At 38.9% G+C, this 19,131-nt stretch overlaps 1 protein-coding gene across 1 annotated transcript; it reads left to right on the top strand.

The window, feature by feature from the left end:
• The first annotated feature begins 541 nt into the window (after positions 1-541).
• LOC149022725 (ABC transporter C family member 5-like) lies at positions 542-11,561 on the top strand. Its single transcript, XM_089150682.1, has 12 exons — positions 542-1,198; positions 1,417-3,688; positions 3,810-4,130; positions 4,228-4,314; positions 5,018-5,713; positions 5,875-6,039; positions 7,031-7,325; positions 7,633-7,847; positions 9,832-10,137; positions 10,228-10,291; positions 10,476-10,715; positions 10,795-11,561. Exons 2-12 carry the CDS (start codon positions 1,613-1,615, stop codon positions 10,911-10,913), a joined length of 4,584 nt encoding a protein of 1,527 aa, XP_089006808.1. The 5' UTR covers positions 542-1,198; positions 1,417-1,612; the 3' UTR covers positions 10,914-11,561.
• Positions 11,562-19,131: the final 7,570 nt, after the last annotated feature.

Genomic DNA, 19,131 nt, shown 5'->3' with positions numbered 1-19,131 from the left:
TAATATTTCCTTATATTGTAGCCAGCAAACACCTCGATTTGAGTCTGGATCTAGATGGACCTTAGACAACCTCAACACAATTTGACGAGGTTCCAACATGTTTGATCTAAATTTGGATTTTTATTGGTAAAGTTTAAAGTATCGGTATCAAATATTATGTCAGCTAGATGATTTTAAGAGACCTATCGTCTCATACTGAGTGTTGTATCATACTAATAAATACATTTTTGTGATCAAATCAGTTTCAATCAGTGTATAATGGTTCAATTTGAATCGGTTTTATTATTTTGGATTAGGTTTTACGTGAATGATACCGTTTCTTGTAACGCTATTGATGTGATTTATAAATTAGCTGGGAGAGTGTTATAAGAGAACAAGTCCCCTAATTATATAATGAATTACTAGTTTTAATAAACAATTTTATTAGACTTAAAATCTCAGAGATGCAAATCACACTCATAATCTCATCAGAATCCACCACCCAACCATAACCAACCCAGGAAAAAGGGGAAGTGAAACACACTGGTCATAGCAACAGCTCAGCCTCATGTCTGAATAATTCTTTCTCTCTCTCTGTAAAGATTAAAATAGAACCATGCCCAGAATCTCATATTCTTCTTCGTCAAAAACATTCCATGTCTTTCTCATAATCAATGACCAATTCTCCTGTGGTAACATTGATCTTGATATAACAAGTTTAATATATTTAAACCCTTCTTCATTTGTAACAGTATATGCATTCTCCTGGACAATAATATTCCTTCAAAGTTATTATCATCATCTCTCTTTCCACTTGTTAACTTTTGATTTCTCCAGTTATTTTCATTCTGTACACTTGTTCAGTAACAAACACACTGGGCAACTGGGGAGTATAACCTGTGCTATTTATAGAAGAGATGGATCTAGTGACCAGCAAACAGATTTCTAGACATTAAACCAGAAAAAAGAAGAAGGGCAGATCTGCATTTAATTCATCACCAATGCAACAAAGGTTTTCCCTTTTGGCATTAATTTTTATCCTCTGAGAGGGAAAGAGAGTGTGCATTGTGAAAGCAGAAGATCCATGCCACGAATGCAGGATCGTTTGTCTTAGTTTACAAAAATTCTTCAAGTAGCAAAGTTTTATTTGTCTGGGTCACCTTGTGTTTGCTTCTCAAACGACGCTTACACAGCTGCATCGGCAATCTGAATCCAGCAGGTCTGGTTTGTTTTGGATTCTTTTCAAATTTCTGTCTCTGTTTCAGAATTTAGTATAGCTTTCTCGTTGTCTCGTTCTGGTCTGTGTTGTGTCCTAATATGACGTAGATAGATAAATGATAAAAACGCCGACTCTAATCCATCTCTCTTCCTTTTGGGTTTTATTTTCTTCTGGGTTGTTGAAAAAAATTTCTGTTTTCATCTGCAATGTGTCTACAGATCTTCTACCCAAGTCACCATTCGATACGTTGCTGCGTTTTGTCTCTGTTTTCACAAATTTCGTGTGCAACAAATGGTGAAATGCCCCTCAGAAGATACAGAGGATTCAGTTCTCGCTCTCGCTGCTTAAATATTCTTCCGCATCACCGACTTGTAGTTTTCTCTCTTCGTTACCTCCGGCGAATCACTTGCAGTAATGGCTTCTTCTCCGGCGATATATACATTTCTCAGCTCATTTAAGCATTTGGGCATCTTGGAACGTATATCAATTTTGATCCATTTAGCTTTTGTTATTCTCTTTCTCTTCTTTGCATCGGTGAGGCGACTAATCGCTTGTGTCTCACGGGTTCGCGTCGATAAGGACGAATTGGCGAATGGCCGTTCGATTCCTAACCATGCTCAGAGTGAAGAAGGAACCCATGATGATGTTGAGATAGGTACGAGTTTCAAGGTTTCTGTTTTCTGCTGCTTCTATGTTCTGTTTCTCCAAGTTGCGGTGTTAGGGTTTGATGGTGCTGGCTTGGTTAGAGACAGAACTAATGGGAAGAATGAGGATTGGTCTCTCCTTTACTTGCCTGCAGCTCAAGCTTTAGCTTGGTTCATTTTAAGCTTTTCGGCTTTGTGTTGCAAATTTAAGGCTTTGGAGAAATTTCCTCTATTGCTGAGGATATGGTGGTTCGTATCCTTTGTCATCTGTTTATATACTATGTATGTTGATGGTAAAGGACTGTGGATACATGGCTCTGAGTTCTTGAATTCACATGTTGTGGCTAACTTTGCTGCAACTCTGGCTTTGGCTTTCCTCTGTTTTGTCTCTGTTCGAGGTTCCACTGGTTTACAGATTCACAGAAACTCTGGTCTTCGGCAGCCATTGCTGGTTGAAGAAGAAGAAGAAGCAGGGTGCCTTAAGGTGACCCCTTATAATGATGCTAGGCTCTTTAGCCTGCTCACACTTTCTTGGTTGAATCCTCTACTGTCTGTGGGAGCAAAAAGGCCGCTTGAGCTCAGGGATATTCCCCTTCTGGCACCAAAAGACCGAGCCAAGGCTAATTATAAGGTTTTGAACTCAAATTGGGAGAAATTGAAGCAAGAATATCCTTCCAAGCAGCCTTCGTTAGCTCGGGCAATTTTGAAGTCGTTTTGGAAGGAGGCAGCCTGTAATGCTGTGTTTGCTGGCTTGAATACCGTTGTTTCATATGTGGGTCCTTATCTGATCACCTACTTCGTGGAATACTTGGGGGGAAATCAGACATTCCATAATGAAGGTTATATTCTGGCTGCAATCTTCTTCACGGCCAAGCTAGTGGAGACAATTACGACCAGGCAATGGTACCTTGGAGTAGACATACTGGGCATGCATGTGAGGTCAGCTCTTACAGCCATGGTATACCGGAAGGGACTGAGGCTCTCGAGTGGAGCCAGGCAGAGCCATAGCAGTGGTGAGATTGTAAACTACATGGCTGTTGATGTGCAGAGAGTAGGAGATTACTCGTGGTACCTCCATGACATATGGATGCTCCCACTGCAAATAGTTCTTGCTCTAGCTATTCTATACAAGAATGTAGGCATAGCCTCAGTTGCAACACTAATTGCCACCATTGTATCCATTATTGTTACTGTTCCTCTTGCAAAAATGCAAGAAGAGTATCAGGACAATTTGATGGCCGCCAAGGATGAAAGGATGAGGAAGACCTCTGAGTGTTTGAGGAACATGAGGATTCTCAAGTTGCAGGCATGGGAGGACAGATACCAGGCGAAGCTTGAGGAGATGCGATATGTGGAATTCAAGTGGCTTCGCAAAGCACTCTACTCACAGGCTTTCATTACATTCATCTTTTGGGGCTCCCCAATTTTTGTTGCTGTTGTCACTTTCGGTACTGCTATTCTCTTGGGAGGTCAGCTTACAGCAGGAGGTGTTCTTTCTGCTCTTGCCACCTTCAGGATCCTCCAAGAACCTCTAAGAAATTTTCCAGACCTGGTGTCAATGATGGCGCAAACAAAGGTTTCTCTTGATCGCATTTCTGGATTCTTACAGGAGGAAGAGTTGAAGGAAGATGCAACTATTGTTCTCCCTAGGGGCATGACAAACATTGCTATTGGGATTAAAGATGGTGAATTTAGCTGGGACTCTTCCTCCCCAAGGCCAACATTATCAGGAGTTCAGGTGAGAGTTGAGAAGGGGATGCGTGTGGCCGTTTGTGGCATGGTTGGTTCTGGGAAGTCAAGCTTCCTTTCTTGCATCCTTGGAGAAATACCTAAGATCTCTGGCGAAGTAAGTTCCTAAAGAATAATCTCGTTTCTCCATTTTGGTTCTCTTAGTTTGTGAAAAGCCTTTTATTTCTTCATTGGTATCAAGAGTACAAAATCTTTTTAATGTTTACTGATGGTTTTAGGTCAGGATATGTGGGTCTGTGGCTTATGTTTCTCAGTCAGCCTGGATACAGTCGGGAAACATTGAAGAAAATATTCTTTTCGGCAGCCTTATGGATAAAGTCAGGTACAAGAATGTCCTTCATGCTTGTTCATTGAAAAAGGATTTGCAGCTCCTCTTGCATGGAGACCAGACCATCATTGGTGATAGAGGCATTAATCTGAGTGGGGGCCAAAAGCAAAGAGTACAGCTCGCAAGGGCGCTCTACCAAGATGCAGACATTTATTTGCTTGATGATCCTTTCAGTGCAGTAGATGCACATACAGGCTCAGAATTATTTAAGGTGGAACACGCTGAATTCTTTGTATTTCCTCGTGATCATTGAGTGATGAATAACTCATAATTTTGTGATGTAGCTAAATATGGAATTGATGTTGCAGGAGTACATATTAACAGCATTGGCTGGTAAGACTGTCGTTTTTGTGACACATCAAGTTGAGTTTCTGCCAGCTGCAGATCTGATATTGGTAATCAATACTCTGTTTCATTGGTTCTTGTGTTTACAGTTTCTGATTCTTTTGCTCATTTTAGATTTTGTTATTTTCTCTTACTGAAATTTTGAATAAAAGAAAAATAGTAGACTTTAAAATCTAGTTGTATCAAATCTCCAAGGTTGAAAATTTTCAGTTTATTGCTATTCCTTCTCATGCTATTGTTGCCTCTAGCTCTTAAGTAAAGTTAGCATATGATCCTTTCTTTGACTTAGAAGATTGATAATGGTAATTGTTTAGGCTGATGGTAATAATGTCCTGATTATTATGTCTTCATTTGAATTGTATGTGGGAAAGGGGTGAATATTTTGCTTCTTCCATTAGCATACTATCAAGACAATCCATATTGAAGTTAACTCCCTGGATGGCAGTTGAACTGAAACGTTTACTTTTCGGATTATGCAAAGTAAACATGTACTTAATTCTCATTTAAGTTCTGATGATGTTGTATGTCTTTGTTGAGTGGACATTAGGTTAACTGTCAAAATGTGTACTAGCTGAAATTTGTGCATGAACTTCTGGTTTCATGCTTGAACTGTATTATTTTTCTTTTTCTGTGTCTTGTTCATTCTAGTTGTATCAAATTAGGTGGCTTTTCTGGCCAATATTACTAAGGAAAGAATGTACATGCTAAGATTCAAGTCATTCTAATTAATATTTTGAACCTCCATTTCTGCAGGTTCTCAAGGATGGCTGTATCATACAGGCTGGAAAATATGATGATCTTTTGCAAGCTGGAACTGATTTCAACAAGTTAGTTTCAGCTCATCACGAAGCAATTGAAGCTTTGGATATTTCTGGACACTTGTCTGATGAAACAGAGAGGAGTGCTCCTACTCCTGGTTCTATAATGTTTAGTAAGAAATGTGATTCAACTGCAAATAATATGAGTGACTTAGCAAAGGATGTAGTTGAAAGTGCATCACTATCAGATCAGAATGCTATTAAGGAAAAAAAGAAGGCAAAACGCCCAAGGAAAAAACAGCTTGTGCAGGAAGAGGAACGTGAAAGGGGAAAAGTTAGCATGAAGGTGTACTTTTCCTACATGGCAGCAGCATATAAAGGTTTATTGGTTCCCCTCATTATCCTTGCACAAACATTATTTCAAGTGCTTCAAATAGCTAGCAGTTGGTGGATGGCTTGGGCAAATCCACAAACAAAGGGCGACAGTCCTAAGACTAGTAGTATGGTCCTTCTTATGGTTTATATGGCCCTTGCTTTTGGGAGCTCATGGTTTGTATTTGTGAGGGCTATTCTGGTAGCCACATTTGGTCTTGCAGCGGCGCAGAAGTTGTTCACAAAGATGCTCAAAAGTGTGTTTCGTGCACCGATGTCTTTCTTTGACTCTACCCCAGCCGGACGGATCTTGAATCGTGTAAGTGTTTATCTTTAATTTGAAAGTAAGCTTAGAACAGACATGAAATGATGCCTCTTCACCTCACACCCCCCCCCCCCCAAAAAAAAAAAAAAAAAAAAAAAAAAACACTCCCCCTCTGCTGTCACATTATCTATCTTCACATGTATTTTAACTGGCAGGTGTCTGTAGATCAAAGTGTGGTGGATCTTGATATTCCTTTCAGACTTGGAGGATTTGCAGCAACAACAATACAACTTCTTGGTATAATTGGTGTAATGACAAAAGTAACCTGGCAAGTCTTGCTTTTAGTTGTCCCTTTGGCTGTTGCATGCTTGTGGATGCAGGTAATGTCTTTTTCTGTTTTCCTCTCCGAGACCCTGAGGATAAAATGTTATTACTTAACAATCTTAATTGATCTAAATTTGGAGACTTTGCAGTATAGCTAGAATTTATTGTTCTTTTTCTATGATTTGCTGCTCAATTCATGTTTGTTGCATGTTAATTAGTTTGGACTTGGTACAATCATTTATAAAATTTTGAAGCTCAGCAAAGTGGCATGGGCCAGCCCTCACTGTTTTGCACTGACTTATTGGTAGTATCATTTGCAAGAGTTATAAAAAATAAAAAATAAAAGGTGCAAACCCTAACAGGGAACAAAGAACTCCCAGAGAATGGTTGTTTAGACAGTAGCAAGAATTTTGGGTTTGTTGGGGGCATCATCACACTATTGATCTAGAAGACTAGAACATCCCTTCTATTGGGGACCCCTAAAAGTATATTTTTATAGTTCCTTTATCTGCATCAGGTTGATTATGCAGGGAGTGAAGGAATTATAATTTATGACTGTTATGCATAAAGTAGGACTTCAATTATTCCTTAAAAAGAATAAAACATCAACAACAACAACAGCCTTTTCCCAACTAAATGGGGTTGGCTATGTGGACCCTTGCCTTCCGATCAGCTCTATTTGATGCCATGCTAGATACGAGGCCTAAGCTATGCATTTTCTCTCACCACTTCTCTTAAGGTTATCTTAGGACTGCCCTTAGTTCTTGTAGTTCCTTCAATCTAATCCTTAAAAGAATAATTCAGTAAATATATGTTATTTAAAGTGAAAGTACTGAAACTGACTATCTGCTTATATTAATTCAGTATTCTAAAGGAATTTACTTAAGTATCAGAAGTAGCAATGATAGTTGGGGTTGGTTTTTGAGGGTGTTACATCATCACTCTAAAATATCACATACTATGTGGTCTGCATGTGATGGAACTCTGAAGCATATTCAAAATATGGCTGCTCTTATATCAAAATGTAACTTTGCAATATAACTGCAGAAATACTACATGGCTTCATCACGAGAACTTGTTCGCATAGTTAGCATCCAAAAATCTCCGATCATCCATCTTTTTGGGGAGTCAATTGCTGGGGCAGCTACAATTAGAGGCTTTGGGCAAGAAAAGCGGTTCATGAAGAGGAATTTATATCTTCTTGATTGTTTTGCCCGCCCCTTCTTCTGCAGCCTTTCTGCCATTGAGTGGCTGTGTTTGCGTATGGAGTTACTATCAACTTTTGTATTTGCCTTCTGCATGACTTTGCTTGTGAGCTTCCCACATGGAACCATTGATCCAAGTATGTAATGTTTTCTCAGCTTCTCTTTGTGTTCAGTCTCTTCTTATGCTGCACAATATTGCTGTAAATTTGTCATCTGAAACAATAGCTTTTACACTTATCTGAGATGTTGTTTTAACTGGTTACTCTAAAATATATTTGACCGATATCTGGTACAAAGTAGCCATGAATAAACAAGTTAGAATGGCATAAGTCAGATGACGATTATATTACATACAAAAACTGGATAACTTTAATTTTGTTGGAGCTGCTTAGAAGTTAGGAATTGCCATTTCATTTGGTAATTATGTCTTTTTATTCTTTGTAGGTATGGCTGGTCTTGCTGTTACGTATGGCCTTAACTTGAATGCACGGCTATCACGATGGATACTGAGCTTTTGCAAGCTTGAGAATAAAATAATATCAATTGAGCGTATTCATCAGTACTGTCAAATACCAAGTGAAGCTCCAGCCATAATTGAGGACTCTCGCCCTCCATCTTCCTGGCCAGAAAATGGTACCATTGAATTGATTGATCTGAAGGTATGTGATCAGTTTCTCTCTGTGCATTTTCATTATGGGATAATGTTTGAAGATTCAATCTGGAAATGTTGTTTGGCACTTACATTTTTAACCATACATTGGTACTGGAAAAGTTATGTGGAATGTATCTTTTCATGTGAATATGTTGTCAAAAGGCCTTTGTAGAATTGAGTTGGATTATAGAAAACAAGTAGAAGTTATAGCTATTCAAACCTGAAGGCAAGGCCTTCTGTTCTGAATATTGAGTAAATGGGAGTGCTTGGCTGGTGGATGGTGACTAGAAGGCGAGTGTAGAATACAGTTATTTGTCTATGGAAAGCTAAATATGAGATATCTTCCTTTCGTATTACCTACAGAAAATGCTAATGGAAAATGCTTTGCCCAAAACTTATTGTTACTGGAATAATAAAAACAGAATCATATCTTGTTATTAAAAGCCAATTGCATTTTCTTGTTATTATTATTTAGGCATACTTTGCGACTGGTAAACGATGTTAGATGTTCATCCAACTTGCCCACATCCTCTGAGGTTTACATGGTTATCTGAGGGAATGCGAAGGTTGGGTAATAACAAGGAAAGCTTTTGATTAAATGGAAGATATGACGCTCAGCTAGTCATCAAGAACCTAGACCAAAATAGAGCAACCAAAATACTGAGTGAGTGCATAAGAAACTAGTCATGAACCTATCTTTCATATATATAGAATCTACAGACATTCTGGGTTTACTTATTTCTAGAACTCTGTTTGTTTTCTGCAGCAGTGGGTGTCAGTGCAAAATCTGCTTAATTTCTCCTTCATTGTTTCCCCTTGACTTGCCATTTATTGCTGAAATTTCAATGACTGAGTTCCATCAACAAAATTTTTCCTTTTTAAACTCAATATCCTATCAATTCCTAATCCAGAGCAAAAACTAAACTAATAAACTATTCATGATCCTCCATTTTTTTTAATGAATAAAATATCATTGCCAAAAGGGGAAATGGGGAGAGAATGTAAAAAGAGAGACAAAGAAGGGAGAAGGAACCCCCCCCTGGGGGGGGGCAACCTATAATCTGCTAGTGGGTTGCAGAGAACCTAAACCCTTTGTAACAACAATGAGCCTATTCCTTGGGGTATCCAAGGCTGGGGGGTTGAGTAGCAGCTGGAGTCTAGAAGAGACAAAAAAAATATGGCTTTCTAAATTGAGTCTAAGGACCTAGAGTTGGAAGTCCATCTCCTAAGGTTTTGCTCCCACCAAAGGTGAGATACCACAGCTCCAAAAGCCTACTTTCCGACAGTATCACAAATAGACAAGCCAGAGAAGGCTCTCAAGAATCAAGATCCACCAATCCTAAGAGAACCCAAAGGAGCGTCCACAATGGGGCCAAATGTAGGAAAATGTTTTCTCCGAAAATGGAATGGGAGAAGGGACAGGAAAAAAAGCAGGTAATTCACATCTTCAGCACCATTCCTGATAGAATGCAATTGGAGCTGGGAGTGATGTGATGGTGAATGAGAAATGATTGTGTGGGAAGACAATGGTGTATGGATCAGCAAACTATGAGGGCGTGACAAGCTATGTGACCTTTGAACCAAACCAGAGGGACCAGGCTACTACTTTGCTGGGAAACTGGGAGAGGTTTTAGGCAGAGGAGAAAACCTTTGAGGTGGAGGTAGGATGAAATCTGTGTGAGACCCTGGGGAGCGGGGTAGGGGTAGACCACTTTTTCTTGACATGACGACAAAATGATATGTCATTACAAAGTTCCAATAAACATAAAAATACCAGTGTAATTCCTTATTACCTCTGTGGGCATACGAAAATAACATTTCTTATACTTGAATGCTTAACTTCAATCATATTTTATCTGTTCACTTGGTTGTGATAGTTTTCTCCTACTCTCCAATCAGTTCTTCTTTATGTTTATCTCTCCTATGGGTTCTATTTTTCCTTCAATTGTAGATTACTAGTTCATTGCCACTGACTATCATTCTTATAAAAGGTCCGTTACAAGGAGAATCTTCCTATGGTCCTCCATGGTGTAACCTGCACATTTCCTGGTGGAAAAAAGGTTGGGATTGTGGGCCGTACTGGGAGTGGTAAATCTACTTTGATCCAGGCTTTGTTCAGATTAATTGAACCAGCATGTGGAAGGATAATAATAGACAGCATTGACATCTCAACAATTGGTCTACATGACCTGCGTGGTCGTCTGAGTATCATCCCACAAGATCCTACATTATTTGAAGGGACAATCAGGATTAATCTGGATCCCCTTGAAGAGCACTCTGATCATGATATATGGCAGGTGAAAGCTTTACCCCTACTTTTTCATCATTAAGATGATTATTTGAAAAAGAAAAAAGTTGGCTTCAATTTAGCTGTGCTTTTCCCTCAGGCTCTTGACAAGTGTCAACTTGGAAATGTAATCCGCCAAAAAGATCAAAAACTTGACACTCCAGGTATGTGCCCTACACATTTAGAATAACCTGTATTAATTTATATTGATTGCTGGCTGACAGTAATATATGCATTCGTCCAACCCAAGGAGGTGGGAACATTCAGACTACATTTCAGCAGTATTGATAGTTCATTTTGGGGGTATCATGGATTCATGAATTAGGCGTATTTCATGTTAATTCGCAGTGATAGAGAATGGAGATAATTGGAGTGTTGGACAGCGGCAACTTGTTGCACTAGGCCGGGCTTTGCTGAAGCAGGCTCAGATTCTGGTGCTTGATGAGGCAACAGCCTCTGTTGACTCTGCCACTGATAACCTTATCCAGAAGATTATCCGAACGGAGTTCAAGGACTGCACCGTCTGTACTATTGCACATCGTATACCTACCGTTATTGACAGTGATTTGGTCCTGGTTCTTAATGATGGTAAGGGTAGCCTCTGAAAAGCTTATGCATCAGTTCACTGTGCTTGTGAAATACTCATGTGAGTCCAATGTTTTGGCAGGACGAGTTGCTGAATTCAATTCTCCTATGCGACTACTGGAGGATAAGTCATCTATGTTTCTGAAGCTGGTGACTGAATATTCTACAAGGTCAAATGGCATGTCAGATTTTGTAGCTTGATGGCATGCCTTACCACTTTGAAGAAACTGACAACAACAGCAACAGAAGCATAGGATAGACAATCCACGACACTCAGCGCAGAGCCGTTGAATGGGAGGGAACAACGTGAATTTCTGTTCTGTATCTGACCCAGGGAGGGAAAGGGTTGTATATAAACATTTACAGGTTAATACTCAGAGCAATGTGGGAGAAATCCATAGCATGGTCTGTTCAAGGAAATATGAAATTGGGTCTGTGGGGGTCATTGGCAATAATTGTGCCAGCATTAGAAATAGGCTGGCTTCATTTTTGTTCGATATGCCCAATAAAGCAGTTTTGGTGTCTAACCTGGATGTTCATCTTAATCAAATTTGCAGAGCAATTCCATCAAAGCATGTATCTCAACACTCCACAGTGCAGCCCCCTGGTGAATTTCATTCTCCCTCATTTATTCTGTCATAGCCTCATAGGAATCAACTCCTCTTTCCTCTCCATTCCTAATCTGTAAGATATTTTTACAGTAGATTTGATCAGACTAGACATGTAATATCCTGCAATTATCTCAAAAGCAGAGAGAACACCCACTAAACCTCTGGCTTCTGCTTCTATAGCAGGAGTCTCCCTCACCTGTTCCATACAGCAGAGACTGAGGGTTTGATCAAACTGAGCAAGGCCCATGTTTAGGAAGCCATGTCGGTCTGTTTTTCTGTGGAGACTTCTCAAAACTCATAAGATGCTACCCACTGGTTGGGAGCATCTGCACCATGCAAAGAGTTTCCCTTTTTTCTTTTCCTTTTTGTTTTTCTAGCCTCAATTTTAACAAAATATAAATTATCTTATCAAATCCACTTGGACCAAACAAAACAAGCTTGGGGGGAAAAAATCTAGGGGGGAGACAAAGACCTCATCCCAATTACAGTAGGATTAAGAAGGAAGAAAGGGGGATTAGGCCACCAAACTCTAGATAGTGACAGACCCTAAGGCATGGTTGGATATAGTTTAAGTGGACTCAAACTTTTTCCTGAATTTTGTCTTAGTTGTTTCATGTTGTAAAAATTCACTTTTTGGGCTGTTTTTGTTGGCTTTCAAATTTAAACTTTTTTTTTAATATTTTTTTATAATACACTATTTATTTTGGTTCCATTTGTAATGCAAAATGCAAAAGCCTTGTGCATTAGGTACAACCCTCTCAAAGCTGCCAGCTTAGTTGTGTTTGGTTTCAAATGGTCATTTTATTAAATTTCAAGTTGAAATACTATTGGTTATTTACCCTTTTTTTTTTTGGGTAATCCCTATTGGGCGTTTAGAGCTTTATGCATTTGTGTTGTCATTGGTGGCAACATTTTTATTCATATCATCAGCTTGGTAGTGGATTATGATGAGTTGAAAGAACTAAAATGTCATACAAATCAACCATATGGTCAGTTCAGTAATTAACTGGGTACAACGGTACACTCAACTTACGGAACATCTTGTGGACCTTATTAGATCTGTGTGCAGTCTTTGGTAGATGTTCGAAATAGCAAATGAAATTATGAAACTCCCCCTTTTTTGGGGATAAGATTAACAAATGAAACCAGTGCATCAAAAATTGCAAAAATATGGTTTTTTTTTTAGACTAAAAAATAGAAATGAAAACTTGGGTTCACATGGTGGTAATGTGCTTACAGTCATTTTTGGATGGGTTAATGATAGATCTTAAGTAAATCTTTGCATGACTATAGCTCTGAGTTGTGGTTCTCTTTTTTGTTATAACAGATTATGTTTGCGGGTGTGCGGATATCTTCCTTGCAGAAACGAAATGGTAACACGTGTCTCCGGAAAGATCATACGGTTGGAAAATATGGGTAGATTGGTAATTAAGTTTTGTAGGTTTAAAATTTTTACTAAATTACAAAATCTCACCCCATCTAAACTAGAATTTACAAAAATGATCTATTTCACCCAACTGTTGAAAAATGAATCGAGTGAAACCCTAGCAGTCGTGCATATGCCTTCTTCTCCGGCGATGGCGAGCGAATATAATTTCTATAAAAGTGTAGACACCTCTTCCTAAAATATAGACAAAACAAATCAATGTTTCGAAACGCTGGATCTCTTACATCTGCATCTCCGTTTTTCGGTCAATCAAATAGCTGTTGAAGTAATTTCATCAACACCGTTGTTGGAGAATAGTGGAGTCTCAAAGGAATCCTCCAACAACGTAGACATCAAGGTTGGAATAGGCTTGGTTTCTGCTCTAAATCTCTTTGTTTCTTGTTGTTAGGGTTATCAATTATTTTGTATTTCTTTATCAGTGGTTTCTCTTTTACCCTAAAGAATAAGTGGTTTCTTCAAATTTGTGATTGCTTCTATTATGTGCACTCAGAATCCTCTTTAATGTGATTTAGGAATAGAAGGATTAGAAATGGAAAAGGATTTAAGAACCGCCAATCTTAACAATCTCAACCCACCATTTCATTAGATTATTCGGGGAAAAAAAAGTCACTGAAATGTGTTTGGAGCACTGCATTCTCTAAACCCATAGATAATGGAGCCGACTTCTATGGATTATAAGATTTAAAAGCAAATGTCTCACTGAGATAGTGGTTATTTCGTTCAAATATGATTGATTAATTCTTACTAAATTTGGTTACATGAATCAAACATGACGAAGTTATTTTGTAGCATCATTCACATATGCATTATTGAAGTAATGTTTGGTCTTGAAATTTCAATTTGGAACAGATATTGAGCGGTCATGTTGGGAAAAAACAGTGAAAGTGATCTTTTGTGTAAATTTGAGTTTAGACGGGTTGGGTTTCTAAATTAAGAAAATTTTCTAAACTTTAGAAACTTAATTACCAATCCGCCCATATCCCCTAGCTGTAGGATCTATTAAAGACATGCGTCACCATTTGTTCTTGTGCGAAAAATATCCACGCAGCCGCGAACAAAAATCCTATTATACCACTTTTCATGTGCTTGGTTTGAACGGGTTATTTATTAAATTTCAAGTTGAAATAGTATTGGTTGTTATCTTCTTTTTTTTTGGTAATCCCTATTGGGCGTTTAGAGCTTTATGTATTTGTGTTGTCATTGGTGGCAACATTTTTATTCATATCATCAGTGTGGTAGTGGATTATGATGAGTTGAAAGAACTAAAATGATCATACAATCAGCCATAAAGTGACAAGGGCAATTTGGTTGGCTCAGAAACTTACAGGGTACAGTGGTACACTCAACTTGCGGAACAACTTGTGGACCTTATTAGATCTGTGTGCAAATTTTGGTAGATGTTCGAAGTAGCAAATGAAACCCCTTTTTTTTTTTTTATAAGATCATGGTACCGTGTGTTAGCGATATATCGCTGTGTCGCTGGGAGGTGACACAAAACCCCCCAACGACATGATTTCTTCCAGAAGTCGTCGATGAATAGGGATTTGGGCGACATTTCGCCCGAATTTCCAACTCAAAATTTTTTTAATTCTCTCTCCTGTCCCACTTCTCCAAAGCTTCTCTCTCTTATTTTTTGCACTTTTCACCATATTTTGGTCTGATCTTCGACATCTACAAATACATATTGCTTCATTATTGCCAAATATCATGTTGTTTCTCTCGATCAGGAGGGGTTTTGCACAGATCTGGGAGTTTTTTCATCAAACAGGTAATCATTCTTCTCCAACTAATTTTTGACAAAATGCATGCTATAATGATGTTGGATGATTATGAAATTAATTTATGTTGAATACCATGAGCCGGTCTACGATCTCACGGAGTCGGAATTTTTTTGCAAAGTAATTTTTTTTTTAATTTTTGTGAGTAAAAAATTATATTTTGATTATCTTGTATGATTATTTTTTAAGTGATATAAATGTTGTATGATGATAGAAAAAACATATGTGGAACTCCGTGAGCCGATCCACGGACTCACGGAAGGCGAAATTTTTTTGACCCAATAAATAATTATTTTATTTTTCAAAAAATATTAAATTATTAATAAAAATATCAATAATTATGAAAAATGGAAAAAATAGGGGAAATGGGAAAAATGTTTTGAAAATTATGGAATAATTATGTAAGTATTTTTCAATTGTTGGTTGTGTTGCCCATGTGCTTCATCGCCGGTTATGATTTGGGCAACCTATTTTTTTTGCCGAGAAAATTGTAAAAATCCATTTTGTATTTAAAAATAAGATAAAGAGTTGCTAGTTAATACTTAATACTTCATACTTAGTATTTAATACTTAATATTTATATGCTTATACAGTTATACACTTATGCAGTTATGCTTAGGTACATTAGTACATGATTACATATTTACATCATACATGCAATATTCATATATGATTGTTTATTTGTGTATAGAAAATTATTTTGATGTTGTTATTTGTTAAGTGACTTATGTGGTTATGCCATCATTTTGAATGCAACAGTCATCATCTCTGCTGGTGGGAGTTAGAGGGGAGTTGGGTCTTCCCAAGGTGGACGGGGGACAGACACAGCGACAGCCTAAGAGAGCAACAGTAGGAGGGAGGACTGACCCAGCATGGTAATACTGTGTAGCTATTGATGGAGATAAAAATAAAACACAGTGTAATTTTTGTGGGAAGAGAATATATTCAAGTGGCATCAACAGGTTCAAGGGTCACATTACTGGGAGTTTAAAGGATGTGACTACATGCACAGAGGCCCATCAAGATGTAGTAAAGGCACTTAGGGATTTATAAAAATAGAAGGGGAAGAAGAAAGATGATCGGAGGAGAGTCAACAGAGCACTAGATGATGCAGTGCGGGGACCGTCATCATACATAGATGATTCAGATGATGATAGGGATGTTGATCTTGTTGATGTGGAGAGAGATTAGGAGGAGAGGGACATGCGGCGGGCCATGGCAGAGAGTAGACGATTGCACCATCAAGAGCAGGATATGGCTAGAGCTAGAGCTTCAGGAGCTGGTCCCTCTAGGCCTGCAGGGGCTAGACCATCTAAATCTGGGGGGAGGGGTGGTGTATTTGGCATGTTCGGCAGATCACAGAGTCAGCGGGCCCATTGTACATCAAGTTCAGCACCGCCGCCACCATTTGATTATCCACGCCGTAGAGACCCAATCATGGAGTAGGATCCTAATATATTTAGGAGGAAGGGGGCCAAGCAGCCCAAGATATCTGGAGCATGGAAAGGTATGGCCAAGAAGGTAAAAAGAGCAGTATCAAAGTGGATATATTTCAATCACATTCTAGCAAGCACAACATAGGGTCCATACTACAAGTATATGATTGATACCACGGTCCGACATGTCGACCTGTGTCGTCGTGTCGGTGCCTGGCGACACCAATGACACGGTGACATAGGCTGATATGTCGGGCGATTTCTTGCTTAGAATTTAAGACTCATGTCTGTTCCCTCCGTGTCATTCGCATTCCTTCGCTACTGTTGTTTCAGGGGTTTCTCCTTCTCTTTCTCTCTTCCCTTCTCTGCAACCAAAGAGGCGAAGAGGATGAGGCGGTTAGGGCCTTAGGGGAGAGAGGCCGGAGTCGGAAGAAGTAGAACTCCGTCAAAGTTGCTATGAAAAGACCTTGACCGAATGAGTTGACTGAGGCAGAAGATGATGAAGATGAGAAGATGATGATGTTGGATGGGTTTTCTATGGACTAAGAGACGCTGATGTAGGTGATGAAGCTGTTGGAGGAGGAGATTAACCCTAGATCTCATGTTATCCATCTCCAGCCTCAACACCTGATTCTCTCTAATCGCCGCCCTAAAAGTCTCACCATCTTGCCTCCTCCTCATGTTCTGTTGTTGCTTCTAAGTTCTAATTGTGGATGATGTAAAACCGAAGGCCTGATGGAATCCACCCTAAAAGGCCTACTTCTCCCTTTCTTCCTCTAGTTATCCATGGATGCACCTGCAAGAATTGGAAAACAAGTCATGGATGTCCCGACTTTTCAACCGTCGGCAATATATCGCCGATTTTTGGCGATATATCTCCGACTTAATGTTAAAGTCGTATCGCTGGGGGGTTTCGTGTTGCCCCCAGTGACATGTTGAAATATCGCATGTGTCTGCGATATATTGCCAACACACGATACACTAATTGATACTATTGCAGACGCAGGCCTTGGATATGATGGTTCCAACCCTACAGAATTGATGATCACCCTCCATTAGAAGGAGAAGCAAGAGCTGCAACAGTATATTGATAGTATGAAACCCTTATGGGAAACTTATGAATGCACCATCATGTCTGATGGATGGGTTGGTACGATAAGAAAGTCCATCATCAACTTTATGATATACTGTGACTGGAGAATCATTTTCTTGAAATCAGTGGATGCTATTGGTCATATAAAAGACCATAGATATATCATGGGTCTCCTACAGGATGTGATAGATGAGGTTGGTAGGAAAAATGTGGTGCAAATTGTCACTGACAATGGCTCCAACTTTAAGAAGGCCGGTGAAGTGTTGATGGCTTCACTAGATTATCATCTTTTGTGGATGCCTTGTGCAGCTCATTCTATTGATCGAAATGCTGAAGGACATTGGAAAAATCAGCATTGTCCACAACACAGTTGAAAGGGCAAGATAGGTAACCAACTTCATGTACAATTATAGCACTGCTTTTGCAATGATGAGGAGATCATGTGGAGGTGAGTTGGTGCGACCTGGTCCGACAAGATTCGCGACGAATTTCATCGCCTTGAGCAGCATGCAAGATCCATGTTTGCATCACATGAGTGGTTTGATTGGGTTGGATCCAAGTAAGATAACTATCTACTATTTCATTTTATAAATTATTATATTTATACTATGAGATTATGATTATCTTGTATCTAGTTATTTACTGTCTATTGACTTAATGAGTTTATAATTTAGCACGACCAATGGGCGCAAGGCACATTACACAATATCATCTGATGATTTCTGGAGAAATGTTACTGTGGTGTTGTAGACCTTAGAGCCTATTGTAAAGGTCTTGCGTATGGTGGACTCTTCCTTGAGGGGACCCACTATGCCCCACTTGTATGCATCCCTTGAGCATATGAAGGCTGCTATACAGGCAGTAAACCCTAGAGGACATTGGGCTTTCTTGTATATTGTGGATGCACGATGGACATCTCATCTGATGCATCCCCAGCATAGGGCCGGTAAGTAAATATTGTGGGTTGTTGACTTTGGTAACCTTGTAGGTATTTGTAATTCATTCAATCCTAGCTCTAAGTACTAATTGAAAGTTTTTTTTTTTTTTATTTTTTTAATTTTTTTTTTATAATTATGCAGCCTATTTTCTAAACCATAAATATCAATATAGTGAACATTTAGGGTTGGACACGAACCTGTTGGATGCTCTGTTACAGGTTATTTCTAAGTTGGAGCCAGATCCGATGCTCCAATCATTTTGCCACAACGAGGTGAGACATTAGGAATTTCAAACGATTAAAATTTGTATTTATTGTTTAGAGAGTTTAGCTAACCAATCAATACTAGTGATTGTATTATTGCAGATCAAATTGTTTAGGGATGCATTTGGGTCTTTTAGTGGAGATGCTGTTGTACGAGCAAGAGAAACCAGTGATCCAAGTTAGATACTTATATAGTTAGATCATTTTATGCATAAATGCATTAGTATTATTATTATTATTATAATTTATAGATAAGTTGATTTGATGTTAAGTATTAAAGTTGTGAAACCCAGCCCTATCCTTGACCCGGAAACCCTGTTGTTTGTAGGTCCGACAACCCGAAGTAAGGCAAGAAGTCAGCTTTGGGCCATTTCTGTAGAAGACTTGGTGGCTGGATTGAAATCCATGAGTGTTGATGTTGTCAGTGTTCCATTTATGGAAACTGCACCCTGTTGAAGATCGGATTAGTTGATGGACTTGGAGTGCTCTTTGTACAGGTTTGAAGGCATTTCTACCTACTAGGTAAGTCACTTTAGGTGTGTGCAAAACCCCATTATGTTTGGACTTAATCTGAGCCTTCAATTCCCTGTTTTGGTCTTGCTGTCTTGATTGGTCGACTGGACCAATCGACCAATCGGCACACCCCCGCGGACCAACGGCATACCGAGAGTGTGATCCACAGCCCGAAGATCGGATCGAGTAATCAACCTCCCACAAAACAATAACATAATCATGAATAATAATAATCGAGTGCGAAAGATAAACCATAGATCCAAATAAGGAAAGAATGAATCATATATAAATCGAGTACTAAATATAATCGAGTGCTAAATCGGATAAGTAAAGTGAGGCG

Source organism: Hakea prostrata, chromosome 3 (genome assembly GCF_041222555.1).
Source record: "Hakea prostrata isolate BN-2017 chromosome 3, UWA_Hpros_2, whole genome shotgun sequence".
Classification (NCBI taxonomy): domain Eukaryota; kingdom Viridiplantae; phylum Streptophyta; class Magnoliopsida; order Proteales; family Proteaceae; genus Hakea; species Hakea prostrata.
The sequence above is the reverse complement of the archived record's forward strand: the minus strand, read 5'-3'. Positions and strand labels throughout refer to the sequence as shown.

What these genes read in the sequence shown, in the direction of transcription:
- LOC149022725 (XM_089150682.1), top strand. Translation starts at nt 1,613, where the DNA reads ATGGCTTCTTCTCCGGCGATATATACATTTCTCAGCTCATTTAAGCAT. An exon ending in CAGCTGCAGATCTGATATTG is followed by an intron (nt 4,315 to 5,017) that starts GTAATCAATACT and finishes CCATTTCTGCAG; the next exon opens with GTTCTCAAGGATGGCTGTAT. An exon ending in CCGGACGGATCTTGAATCGT is followed by an intron (nt 5,714 to 5,874) that starts GTAAGTGTTTAT and finishes TTTAACTGGCAG; the next exon opens with GTGTCTGTAGATCAAAGTGT.